The following is a 14293-nucleotide window of genomic DNA, read 5'->3' as shown; positions in this document are numbered from 1 at the left end:
TTAAAAATAGCAAATAAAATGGGGGATGAGGGGATGTTTTATGAAGGTAAATCAGTAGCGAAACCCGAGAGGTTGCTGATTTGAATGTGAGAACTTGTAGTATTAATATTTGTATTTGTAAATTGAAATTTATACTCACAGCCCTGATGTGAAAAGCTGAATGTTTCGATTTGCACACGCAGACAACAATCAAAACACCCGTGTTATGAAGTTGTAGTTGCAGATTAATAGTTACAAATGTGTAAAATGGCATTCACAAATACAAAACGACAAACACAAATGTGTGAGACATATTTACTGTTGCACTTTACTTCAGTTTCGCTGTACAGCTTCAAGTCGGCGCTTACAACCTCTCAGATCTGGCCGTACAAGTTAAATTCCTGGTGCTTTGACTTTTGCTACTCTTTTTGCGATATTCCTGTTGCAAAACTGATTTGAGCACTTGAAAGCAGACTTGAGAGAGCAGAGGGGGGGGGGGGGGGGGTGAAGGCGTTTTATTGGTCGATGCCTGACCAATGAACAACGCCATCCAGTGCGACTTGGCACGCGGTAATAAATATTTGCATATGTATGAGACAATATTTTCATTACAATATCATTAGTTTTATCCGTTTTTTTATATTACAGTAAAAAAGTAGTAAAGTCATTTAATTGGATGGCTGCTATATGGCCCACCAAAACGGCGCGATCTGCTCTATGTAGTGACGTCATTGCGTAAAAAACGTCCCATTTCATTGGCTGACTCCAACCAATAAACGACTTTACTACTCTTTTACTGTAATATAAAACTCAGTTAAAACTAATGATATTTTAATGAAAACAGGGATTTAACTCAGGGCACAGAACTCGCTTACATGGTCTCTGAGCAGCTTTGTCCCAAAATGTGCGTATTGTTTTCAGAGAAACATGTGATTAACAAAAAACGAAGCTTCACATTGTTTACAGTCACATGAATGCTACACTTTGTGTGTCAGAATGTTTGAACCCAGACCATTAGCCTAATATGAAAGTTCCAGTAAGTCCATTTACTAAACATTTTAAATATATAAACCTGAGCCTATATTACATCATCATATGTTCTGTCATATAGGCTACAATAACAGCACAATACTTGCATCAAACAACTCAGTAGGCTATGCATTATTAGTAATTATTATTCTTTTTGTTGATCCATTTCATTTATTGCCGAACTTTAAGATGTGAATTATATTACTGTAATAAACACATTTTGCGTCGTCAGGCTTTTATTTGTGTTTAATGGATAAAACTACGGAGCTGCGATTTCAGGTTTATGGCTGCTGTAAATTTTACCTGCCACAAGATGGCACTGTTTCGACACTTTTGATGCTTTGAAACCATTTCTGAAATGTTTAGAGAAAAGCTTCAAACATTTAAAAGGCATCATTTCTCCATCACTACTCAATGGTTTTAGGCCTTTTTGTAAATGTTTCAGTCGAATTTTGCTATTTTATTGAGCGCTTACTCATTTTGAGCTTGTTTTTTAAACATTAACCATCTGTAACGTCATATCCAATCAGATTTCTTTTCACCCATATCCCCCAGGCCCTTACAACAAACAAATGCACACCTTTATTTTTAAACTCATTCTGTCTTGCTCTCTTAATATGTAATAAGTTTACACAGATAGATTGTAATAATCAATTTTAAAAAAAATTGTAAAAAAAGTAAATAAAAATAGCGCCCTCTCATGGTATACGCACAGTGCGTACACTGGCATTGTTCATTGGTCAGGCATCGACCAATAAAACGGCTTCATCCCCCCACCCCCCTCTGCTCTCTCAAGTCTGCTTTCAAGTGCTCAAGTCAGTTTTGCAACAGGAATATCGCAAAAAGAGTAGCAAAAGTCAAAGCACCAGGAATTTAACTTGTACGGCCAGATCTGAGAGGTTGTAAGCGCCGACTTGAAGCTGTACAGGAAACTGAGTAAATGCAACGTAAATATGTCTCAACATTTGTGTTTGTCGTTTTGTATTTTGAATCATTTTAACATTTGTAACTTAATCTGCAACTACAACTTATAAACGGGTGTTTTATTGTTGTCTGCGTGTGCAAATCGAAAATAGCTTTTCAATCAGGGCTGGGGTAAATTTCAATTTACAAATACAAATATTAATACTACAAGTTCTCACATTCAAATCGGCAACCTCTCGGGTTTCGCTACTGATTTACCTTCATAATGTTTTGAGATAATATAGTGGGTTAAATTTCATTTTCATGAACATATTTTGTCTTTTTACATGTATACGGTAGGTTATTTTATATTATTGAGATACTATTATTTTTGTGACTATTAACTAAATCCAACATGAACTAAAATGCAGAAATCTGTTTATATGGATGATATTGTTTTAATGGTTAAAATGCAGTCAGTAAATTTCCTTTGGCATAGATTCGACCCAAATAAACAGCCGAGCTGAGGTGTGACCCAGATTAGATTGTGTTTGTTGGCCCAAATCTGTTACAGAACTAAACCAAAAGAGTGCCATAACTCCACCGTAGTGAACCAAATAATAAAAACAAAGGTGGCCCATATGTGAAGATTATATTATGTAGGCTAATTCTTGTATGGTTGAGTTCTTTAAGGGGCTGATGTGGTCCACATGTGACTGACACAATGAAAGCCATTATTTAACCACATCTACATTTTTATTATTATTATTATTATTATTATTATTTAAAATATCCATTAAAAAGTAAATCAAACAGTCTTAAACTTAGATATTTTTGTTTATCATTATATTAAAACAAGCTCATAAGCCTATTAATATTGATTGTAAATCAACACTACACACATTCTGTTTAAAATAGCTGCCAGTCACATGTGTAGTAATCCACCAATAGGAGTTTGAGAAAAGAAAAAAAATCAAACAATAGCATTGTTGAATAGTCTGAGGTGTGGACTGCCACAAACATGCCGCACATGACTATCACAGGTTACATGTGTTTTTTCAAGGATAAACCATAAGTTAAAGTTGCCCTAGAATCTACATTTCAAGATGTAATATAAGTCTAAGGTGTCATCTGAATGTGTCTGTGAAGCTTCAGCACAAAATACCCCATAGATTTTTTTATTATACCATGTTTTAACTGCCTATTTTGGGGTGTGATTAAAAATGCTCGTGCTCCCCGCCCCCAAGCTCGCAACTCTAACAATCATTGCATAAGAAGTTCACAATATAACTCAAAAAATGGATCTCCATTATTTCTTACTGTATTCACAGAGACCAGAGCCATGTCGTTATTTTCATTATTAATCACTTGCAGTCTGTATAATTCATAAACGCATCTTCATTCTTTATAAATCTCTCCAAGTGTGTAGCTTTAGCCACTTTAGCCGTGAAACATTATCAATCTCTTTCAGAATCAAATTTAAACATCCACAAAATACTTATGTGATCTGATATGCTGTGTCACAAACAGTTTGTAACTTTAACCACATTTAACAGTACATTAGCAACATGCTAACGAAACATTTAGAAAGACAATTTACAAATATCACTAAAAATATCATGTTATCATGAATCATGTCAGTTATTATTGCTCCATCTGCCATTTTTCACTGTTGTCCTTGCTTGCTTACCTGCATAAAATCTGTTGATTCGGCTGTGCTGCTTCAGACATTAATACTGGCTTGTCTAATGCCTTGAACATGGGCTGGCATATGCAAATATTGGGGTCATACATATTAATGATCCCAACTGTTGCGTCACAGTCGGTGTTATGTTGAGATTCGCCTGTTCTTCAGAGGTCTTTTGCACAAATCAAATGTACATACGAAGGAGGAAACAATGGTGTTTGAGACTCACTGTATGTCATTTCCATGTACAGAACTCTAATTATTTAACTATGCTGAGGTAAATTCAATTTTCAATTCTAGGGAACCTTTAAGATATTCCATGGTGTGCCTCAGTTGTGTACTGTCATCTGGGCCATATACCTCAATACAAATGGTGATCTAAAAGACAATTCCCTCCAATTCGAAAACCATGGCTAAACATATGGTGAGATGTTGGCCCACATGTGCTCAGCCGCTATATCTAGGCCAGATATGATGCCATCTGCCACATTTGGCCCAAAGGTTTGTGCTATTTGGGACATTATCCGCTATATTTCGGTTTTCTGTTGTTGACAGTTTTTGCATGATATAAAAATTAACACAGTTTACTTACAGGTGTTTCAGTCATGTGCACGAGAGTCACGATGAAGATCTTCACTCCGCTTTGTGTTTTTCTTCTTTATTGGATTTTGCCTTCAATTCAAGCAGGTAAATTATTAACTTATCAAGAAACCAAGAGAAAAATAACATGTTTGCACTTCCTGATCATCTACGGATTTGTAACAACAAAAAGTGAAATTTTATAAACTAATGTTATCATTGCATATAAATTATAAAAGTATACTTTCGTCAACTTTAATTGTCCACAAATAATTTGACCTGAACTTTGATCCACATTATTAACCGTGTGTTGATTGATGTTAGCTGTTATTACATGTTAGACAGGATTGTTTCAGCAGCCTCAAATTAATTTCAGATACTTTTTCCCAATGCTAGATAAACTGAAATTAATTTATTTTGTCAAAAGTTCTTGTTAGGAATAATTTCAGATTTGAGATATTGACTAAAATATTTCTCAGAGAATTACAGGCCTGGCTTCATATTATCATAGTAGATTAACTCTGTTTGTGGCTTCTTTTTCAGAAATGTACCAATTTTATTAGTAAACAGTTCTTTCATTTATATTTTATTTGATTCCAGAGAGACATTCGCTGTATTACATTTACACGGCCTTGTCTAAACCTGTGGATCTGCCGGGCATCTATGAATTCAGTGCTATGGGTCTGCTGGACGACACACAGATCGACTATAACAATAGTGAAGAAAAGAGAAAGAGTCCCAAACAGCCCTGGGTTAAAGAGAAAATGCTGGAGGATTACTGGGAAAAAGGCAATCGGTCCAGAAAGAGTAAAGAACAGTGGTTTAATGTGAATGTCCAGATTCTGATGGACCACATGAGACAGTGTTTCAGGTGACAAACATTCACACAGTTTAACCTGAATATGATTTTTATTATCACTTTTTTTTTTATCATGTTTGTGTTTATAAAGCATATACATTTGTATTTTTTTTATAGACTCTTATTCCTCATCTGGTATCATTTAAAGCCACACTAAAATTGTAATTTTGACCTTCAACCATTTGGAGGCCATTTAAATCCACTATAAGGCAAAAAATCCTGGAATGTTTTCATCAAAAACCTTAATTTCTTTTCCACCGAAAAAAGAAAGACATGAACATCTTGGACGACATGGGGGGTGAGCAAATTATCAGGAAATTTTTATTTGAAAGTGAACTAATCCTTTAAATAGGTGAACTCATCTGATAACCACAATGGTGACTTCAAATGTTTGTTCTTCAGTGTGTCATCACTAATGATCAATCATTGATTAATTATCTAATAAACTCCAACACAGTTTCAGTTTAACATTCTGTAGTGTGGACAGATATGAACACTGAGCAGTGTTCATGAAACACTGTGTTTTGCTGTAACGTCCGTATTTAAAGGATGTTCAAAGAATGTTTTTATACTGTTTTATATGAATTCTTAATGTCAAAATATTCACATAGAAATACACAGTAGAAATAAAAAATGTTCATAAAGAGGTATTATATCCAGTCTCTTTATGAACAATATACATTTCAGAAGTGTTTTGTGTTTGTATTGTATTGTATTGTCTTTTAGGATTATTTTAATAGTAACAGGTGATGTAGAAATACTAAGTCCATGCCAAATTTCCCTACTAGGAGGACAATAAAACATATTTCATTTCATTCATATTCTTATCTGAACATTTTGAGCTTTATATTTGTGTCACAATGTTTTTGAAGTTTGTGTTTTCTTGCAGGAGGAATCTTGTCTTTCATTGTCTTGTCTCCAGTGTATTTTCATGATTTCAGATTCTCACTGATGTGTAATAGAAACTTTTTTCTTATCTGAGGAAGACTTGTATTCATTATCCGCCCCATTAGATGTTTTGATCTAAACTCTGAATAGCGTCCTGTTTTGAGTATTTTCTCCATTCATCTGGGATCTTACCATAACCCTCAAATGTTTTACTGTAGTGTTTTTCCAGATGTCTCTGGAATCTGCACACAAACCACTTCCAGTAGGGTAGTTCAGAGAGATCAGAGGTGATGCTCCAGTTTGCATAAACTCCTCCTGCTCTTCTGTAATCTCTGTATGGAATCCTTCCATCTGGGGTATTAAAATCCCGATGACTTGCCACTAAACTTGTGCAAATATCAGCACTGAGATTCTGTGTTGATCTGTAATATGTACCATTAATTCCCCACACTCTGTGGAAAGGAACACTGTGATCTCCAGGATGGTTTTCTATGGTGTTGGTGCAGGTGGCTTTACAGAACGGACACTGAACCCAACAGCACTGACAGAAGTGATCAATCAAAAGCTCATCTGGTCTGAACTTATAGTCCAGATTTACTGTAAATGTGTTTCTGTTGAATCTCCAGCTGATCTCAGTCATTATAGCAGTAAGTTCCTGTCTTAACACATCTTCTAGGAGGTTCAAATCATTAACATCATCATGTTTCACTCCTCTGATGTCTTTTTCAGAGAAGATCAGCTCATCTGAGATCTGCTGTGTGAATCTCTTCAACCACAAACCAACATCTCCTCTGTTCACTTGAACATGTTCAGTAGATTCATGTGCTGCTTTCATGATCTTCTGCTGCAGGAGTTCAATGTTCTCCTTCATCTTGGGTAAAACACTGACACTGAACTTATCAGTGATGTACCGACTGACTTCATCTCTGATGAAACTCTTGAAGTGATCTCTGGGATTATGAATGTAGTTCATGTATTTGTCAAAATCCTCCTCTTCTGCCAGTGTCTTCAGTATGTGTTTCTCCAGATTTGATCTGTTTCCATTCAGTGATTCACAGTTTGATCTCATTTCATCTGTCAGATCTCTGGCAGTCTTCTTGTAGACACTCTGATCAATGGGCTCCTTCAGTTTCTTACAGATGATCTCTCCAAACATGACAGCTGATGCAGATCCATGACAGTATTTCTGGAAAATACTATAATACTCTTCTCTCTTTTTCTCAACATATATTACAGGATCATTAGCTTCTCTGAAGAGTCTGTGTTGGTCAGTGATCATCTTGTTTGCTCTCTTACAGATGGAGAGAACTAAATCCATGAAGAATTCATTCTTGAACACATATTTCACTGGTCCGTCCTGATGGTCTTTTACTTTCCTCTTAATGTAATCTGTGAGTTGTTGAATGTAGCTGATGTTGTAGCCCATCTTTGAAATGTTAAATGACTGAATCATTCTGTCTGTTTCCAGAACAACATCTGTGATTAATAAACATATCTGGGATTCATCCACTTGAGACAGAGTTTTAGCATATCTAAATGTTCCTATAACTGGAACATTTAGATATTTTGTGGACTCTCTGATAATCACATAATCAGAATAACTCGCCACAGTGAAAATGTACCCACTGCTCTTGCTCCAGTGATCTACAGAAACACTTCTGTAGACATCACTGATGAGAAGTTTCACATCTCTCATTATGTCAGTGTCTCTGATCGCAGGAGTGTCTCTGAATATATTCTTCACACTCTGTTCCCAAAACAAATCAAACTCTTTCTTCAGTGTTTCTTCACCATTTTCTTTGTCTTTGAGTTTTAAGGCGAGTTCTTTGCTCTTTTCATAGAGAGTGTTTTCATGATATTTCCTCTGAGCATCAATCTTTTTCTTCAGGTCTCGCTGCTGAAGAATCACATTTAATTTCCTCTTTGTTTCTCTCACAATGTTTTCCTGAAGCTCTTTGATTTTGATCTCAAATGATGTTTTCCACTGAATCAGTATATCTTTATCTGTGTCTTTCTCAAAGAATTCAGACATTGATTTTTTCACTTCTTCACTTGTCTTTTTCAGTTCTCTTTGTAGATCAGTTTCCTCAACCTCATGAATTGCTTCATTCTCTATTTTGTTGTGTAGTTTGTTCTCAGTATCCATCATGGCACTGCGAAGCCTCCAGGACCACTTGCTGTATTCGGTCTCCAGTTTCCTGTAGGCTGAAATCTCCAGAGAATTTTTGAAGCTGAACACAAATCGTTCATTCAGTAAAGCCTCCCAGAGATCTTTAATACGATCTTTTAAGTGTGTCAGCATCATTCTCTTTGATTCTGAGGCATGAGACATAACAGATTTCTTCAGTTCTTGAATATTCTCACAGTAGCTTGGGTTTGGTGGTGCCATGGGTGGGCTGCCCTCCCAGAGCTGAGAAAAATACTTCACGTCATTCTGAACATCAAATCTAATGACATCACTGAAACATTCTGCATCACACACTTCCTGTTTAGCAGAAAGTTTTGTCATCTTATCCAGTGTCTCCTGAATTCGTCTTCTTCCCTCCATGTTTTTCTCTCCAGCTGTGATGTCTGAAACGTTCTGATGCACAAACACACAGCTGGGATTCAGTCTGACCATCTTCATCCTCAGGAAGGCCTGAACAACAATCTGAAGAATGTCTTGCATCTCAGAAGGGTTTTCTCCAAAGATGTTGATCAATGTCAGATTTCCAAGACCAACAACAAATGTGGCCAATTCATTGTTATGATGTCTTGTTGATCTTCCAGCCAGTTCTAGAGCATGAAGACCCTCAGTATCTACAACCAGAATATAGTCAAAGTTCATCTGTGTTTTCATCTCGTCTGACACTCTGACCAGCTGCATGAAAGCTCCTCTGGTGCACCTGCCAGCACTGACGGCAAACTGGAGTCCAAACATGGCATTCAGCATGGTGGATTTCCCAGAGCTCTGAAGCCCTAAAACTGACAGCACAAAGACTCTCTGGTCTCCCAGTTTCTGGATGAGTTCATCTAGAACAGCAGAGATCCAGATCACAGGAACATGAGCAGCATCTCCATCCATCAGCTCCAATGGAAATCCAGAGATCATCATCTCTGCTGCAAGACTCGGGAAAGAAGAGAAGTGAACCTGAAGGTCTTTCTTGTTCTTCTTCACAGATTCACATGATTCATAGATCTGACCGATCTCCCTCATGATGTGCTCCAAACCAAAGGATGAAGCTTGAAGTTCCTCAGATATTCTCTCAAGTTCAGTTTTTTCAGCTTTGAGTTGTTCAGATTTATAATAATTCTCTTTTAGTTTTAAGACTCTTGACCACTTTTCATTATATTTGTGATGTAGATTAGAAAGTTCAGCTGATGTGTGTTCATCCAGGAGGATTCTGAGCCATTTGAGGAAAAACATTTTCTCAGCATTTTCAGCATGCGAGTTCAATTCTTTAATAAAGAACTTCATAAACATACTAGTGTCAGATTTATGCTGCTGTTCACGGATTTTCTTCATCTCTGTTTGTTTTCTACTGATGTCCATTTCAGTCTCTTCTCCTTGAGGTCGATGCAGTTCTTTGTTCTTCTGACTCCACTGTTGCCACAGTTTCCCCTGATGAGGCAGAACTGATTCTTTGATTTCTGTCAGATCTTTCTCCTTCAGTAAATTAATCATTTGCCGTGCTGCTTCTCTTCCTCTCCTGCAGTCTTCATCATCTTCCTCATCTACTCTGATGTCTGAGTGTTTGGACACATCTTCAAGTCTGAAAGTGGAAGATGAATATAAGAGACAATGATGTATAGCATATTTGAGTTCTTCAGATACTTCTGACTGATTTCTGTCTTTCAAACCAATCTTATATTTTCCTTTCTTCATCTCAATTAGAGCAGATTCATTCTCAGTAAAAAGACAAATGAGTGGCTTTGACTTCCTGTACATGTTTTGTATTATTGCTGCACTTTTGTCATTCCTGTCCAGTTGAGATAGCAGAACAACATTGACTGAGCTCATTTCAGTGAGGATCTGCAGCTGTTTCTCATGGTCTCCTGCATCACCGTGTAGATTACAGAACGCAACACAGTCAGTGAATTTATCATCATGTGATCCAGAGGGGCAGAACCAGGCGATCTCCATCACTCCATCCATCAGGACTCTGGTTCTGCTGCTGCCTAAGCAGTATCTGTGGAAGAACGTGTTGTGTTTCTCATTGATCAGACTGTTCATCAGCTGAGACTTGGATGAAGACACAGAGCCAAACCTGAAGAAAGACACCATTGGAGTTTCTGCCTTGTAGATCGGCTGGATTTGACTGATGGTTTCATTGTTGGTGTTTCTGATCTTCCAGCTCTTGTTGATTTGTCTGAATGTCCAGAGAGGAAACTCAATCTGTTGTGTGAATGGATCAGGAACAAGCAGAGGCAGAGCGTACTGACACTGGGACAGTTTAGTGACCATCAGCTGCTTCAGGAAACCATCAGAATGATGAAACACGGCCATCTGAACATCCATCAAGTGGATTCCCTCAGACTGACTTGTTTTTTCATTAAAAAAAACATCAAAAATGTCATCAAAAATATCACTCTCATCGTCAGAAGGGTCATTATCTCTTTGTTGTGTGTGATCTTCCTCATTGTTCTTTTTAGTTTTAATGTATCTTGCTCTGTAGTTCATCATCAGTAGTTTTTGCATGAATGTCTGAATCAGTTCCTCTTCAGCACAAGAATCATGAGACTGTAATGAATGTGCAGATATCTGAAGAACATCTGCAGCTCTCAGTTTATTGTGGTGCCTGCCCTCAAGATGAAGTCTGTGAAATAGATTATTCACTGTTCCTGTTTCAGTCTTCTTCTGTTGTAGAAATTGATCTGCTCTGACTCCTGCTGTTCCAGTGTCCTTGTTTCCTCTCTGTTTAATATACAAAATAATAATACATTTTATCATCGTTTACAGTTCTGATTTAAACAACTGTAATTTCATTTGACATTTTTACATTTAATAATAGTAAATATGGATCACAAGGAAAGTTATTTGCAAACCTATAGTAAATATATAGTAAAATAGTTGTATTTCCTGTGAATCAGAATATTATTATAAATGTGATGTTATACTGGATTAATGTAGTGTCTGACAATGAAGAACATGAATCAGTTCTCTTCAGGTTTCACCTGTAGTGAATCATCGGATTCAGAGCCAATCTTCTTCCCCTCTTCCTCTCCGCTTTCAACTGCAATGACATGGTTGATATGATCACACAGACCCAATATATAATTCCTGTCTTATTTCAATGATGAAAACAATTAGTGTTCATTCTGTACTTTTAATGTAAATTGTTTTTAATAATAATAATAGGGACAGCAGCAATACCTTCAGAAATCAGATCAGAAAATGATTGTCATGTGAACAGCTCAGAGATCTTTATCCACAGTAAAATCTCCAGAGTTAAATCAACTCTGCTAAGAGTACAAGTGTTAGTGTTGAAGTGAAGCAGAGTAAAAGTTAATGAGATAATTAAGCAATTCAGTCAGTTGTGACTGAAGTCAGTTGTAGTTCTTGTGTTTCTATTTTCTTCAGTGATTCTGCTTGTTAACAGCAGGTGTTCATCACTAATGCACAACCATCACTTAATTAATTGTTTGATTATCTCATTAACCTTGACTCTGCTTCAGTGTTATTTTAACACTATTTAGAGAGGGACCATATGTACTCTGAGCAGAGTTGATTTAACTCTGGAGATTTTGCTGTGTACAACATCACAGTTGTTGAACAATTATAAACCAGTCAACTAGTAGGAGTTGTAATTGGGGCTAATTTGCTCTCTTATGCTTTGAACACGATAAACTGAGCATAATTTCCACACACTCTTGATCACTTCATGTGTCTGTATAAAGACTTACAGTAAGGAGGTGGGGTTTTGCTCTTTTCTCTCCTGTGAGGAGGATTGTGGGCATCAGTCTCTGTATGAAACAAAAGAGTTGCTCTGTATTTGATTCTTTCATCACAGTAACACAGAAATCAATATGCTTGAATGATTCTTACAAGTAGCAATATGAGTCAAAGAGAAAGTGTGAGATGCTGAAAAAAAGTTCAGAGTTTGTCAGGGGTGCCTTAAGAAATAAGAATTTATTTAATTTCATAGTGTTTTTATAACTCCATGTTGAGATTTTCACAGATGTTATGTGAAATAATCTAATAGGCTCTCTCAATATAGCTGCTCTCATGCTCATCATTTGAATTTCACAATTCTTGCATGTAAATTAAATACTTAAAGAAATGGTAATACTATTCTCAGAATTAAATTATTTAAATTTAAAATGCTGATTTTCACCTCTGCCCTTTCTGCTTGACATGTTGATGTTCAGTTATCTCCTCCTTCTCTGTCTTTAGTGTTCAGCTGATCATCTTCTCCTGATGTCTGTCTGTTCATCGTCCTGTAAGTGATTCATATTAATGTCATAAGGAGCTGCATTAAACTGATCAAACATTCAGCTTTAATTCACTAAAAGTAACTTTGTGGGAGAGTTTAATTGTGTAAAATATGGATTTTATTATCCATAAATACAGTGTGGCATTTGTTCTATTATAATTGTGGATATACATTTTAATTTTTTTATACATAACAGATGGGGTATCAATCTGACTCTCCTTTCATAAGGATTAGGATTAAATATGTGAAAGTGGGCTTTAGAGATTTTGGGGTTTTCAGGATTTCACTTCAAACTATAAAATATGTTTTATGACTTTTACTTTGTTCTCTCCGTAGGGAGGAAACAGATTAATACATGATACAAACATGTGCCTGTGCCTTTAAGTCTTTTCTGTAAAAAGTGATCTAAAGAATTTTATCACAAGGCTGCAATAGCCTATAACAAATTGTGGGGAAAAAAACAGCACGCAAAACAGAGGTGAAACGGAACCTCATCTGCTCCAGATAACTGCTTTTGAAATTATTGTATTGTTTATTTTTTCTAACATGACAGTATTTGGAGTAACTTCTCTTAAAATCATCTGGAATCTGGATGTTTATTCTTCTATCACACACAATAATAGGACGTAAATAAGCTGCTACTGAGCCACATTAAACTGAATGATTGAATGATTAAATCTGTGTAAAACAGTGTTTTACACAGATTTGCTTCAGCTTTGTGACAGAAGATGAAAGTGAAACTCACTAATGTTACTGCAGCTCACACAATAATTAATTACATTCATAGTTAATCTAAACTCATTTATTGTTACACATCACAAATACTTTAGATATAACAAACATAAAGAGCATATTTATAATTAAATATTATACCTGTATTTCGAGGTTTCCTCATTTAACGTTTCATTCCTTGTTGAAAACTTGAGAGCAGGAAGAAGTTTGAAGGTGGAGTCGGTCACTTTACAAAGGAAACTAACCGGTTTCTGCCTGCCTGGTCTGACAACATTTGGTGCAGGTAAAAGTTCAAGCTACAGTTCCTGTGAGAGTGAGAATAATGTGAATAAGACAGCACCAGCTGACCATAAAGACAAAAATAGATATAGATGGAGTAAAATCTAAATTATTTGACCGCATATTCACAGTAAATTACTGGCTTGCATTACTTCCACAGTGAGTTATTGTGTAAATTTTACAGTAAATAATTGTGAAATGACAGCTATATACAGTGATCTTACAGTAGTTATTTCATCAGATTACTGTGACTTAGCAGTATGTTCCTGTAGAATTACTGTATTTAACTGTAAAGTTAGTTAATGCCATCAGATTACTACTATTTGGCAGTATGCTGCTGGAGAATTAGCGCAAACTGTAATAGTAATGCCACTCAGTAGCCAGTAATGTGCTGTTTAACAAACTATTGTAAAATACTGTAAAATGACATTTCTTACAATGAACCTTTCAATAACCTATAACATTGAAAAGACATGTTAAATTCAAATAAACACAAAAGCATGATCAATTTCACACTTTTATCTTGTAGTCTGTCTAAACTCTCCAGCAAAGAGGTTCATACTTCTCTCCATTAAACCAGAAGACACTAGAACATATTTAGTGAGCATCTTACTGCATAACTACATCTAACTTAACACAGAGCCAGTGTTTGGTTTGTCCATTCTGGTGTTGGGACACACTATGACATCCATTTAAAGTCAATAAGTTTCCTGATCAGCGTACAGATTTGCTGGTTTATATATATATCCTCTCTGCCTCTTTGTGCCAGTCTCTGGATTGATGCCCAAGAAGCACCTAAAAACAAAAAAGTAGAGGTTAGTTTCACCCAAGTGGGATGAAAAAGATGTCCGTTCCCAGTCACCTCCATGGGTGGGTCACTGCTGTTGCTGTACAGAGCAAAACACAATACAACACATCCAAATATAACCTTGTTCATCCCACCAA

The 14293-nt window shown here is 36.2% G+C and overlaps 2 protein-coding genes and 1 pseudogene across 2 annotated transcripts; 1 reads left to right on the top strand and 2 right to left on the bottom strand.

Annotated features, from left to right (window-relative positions):
* LOC125278694 overlaps positions 1 to 14293 on the bottom strand; it is a 368525-nt pseudogene that overhangs the window by 274193 nt on the left and 80039 nt on the right.
* LOC125248435 (major histocompatibility complex class I-related gene protein-like) lies at positions 3872 to 5197 on the top strand. Its single transcript, XM_048160307.1, has 3 exons — positions 3872 to 4099; positions 4193 to 4285; positions 4778 to 5197. Exons 2-3 carry the CDS (start codon positions 4204 to 4206, stop codon positions 5050 to 5052), a joined length of 357 nt encoding a protein of 118 aa, XP_048016264.1. The 5' UTR covers positions 3872 to 4099; positions 4193 to 4203; the 3' UTR covers positions 5053 to 5197.
* LOC125246128 (interferon-induced very large GTPase 1-like) lies at positions 5323 to 12358 on the bottom strand. Its single transcript, XM_048156987.1, has 4 exons — positions 12239 to 12358; positions 11808 to 11867; positions 11079 to 11137; positions 5323 to 10818 (listed from the first exon to the last, which is right to left on the bottom strand). The coding sequence occupies exons 1-4, from the start codon at positions 12258 to 12260 to the stop codon at positions 6046 to 6048; spliced, it is 4914 nt and encodes a 1637-aa protein (XP_048012944.1). The 5' UTR covers positions 12261 to 12358; the 3' UTR covers positions 5323 to 6045.

This window comes from Megalobrama amblycephala, linkage group LG1 (assembly GCF_018812025.1).
Source record: "Megalobrama amblycephala isolate DHTTF-2021 linkage group LG1, ASM1881202v1, whole genome shotgun sequence".
Taxonomy (NCBI): domain Eukaryota; kingdom Metazoa; phylum Chordata; class Actinopteri; order Cypriniformes; family Xenocyprididae; genus Megalobrama; species Megalobrama amblycephala.
Note: the sequence above shows the minus strand (reverse complement) of the source record. Positions and strands in the feature narration are given on the sequence as shown.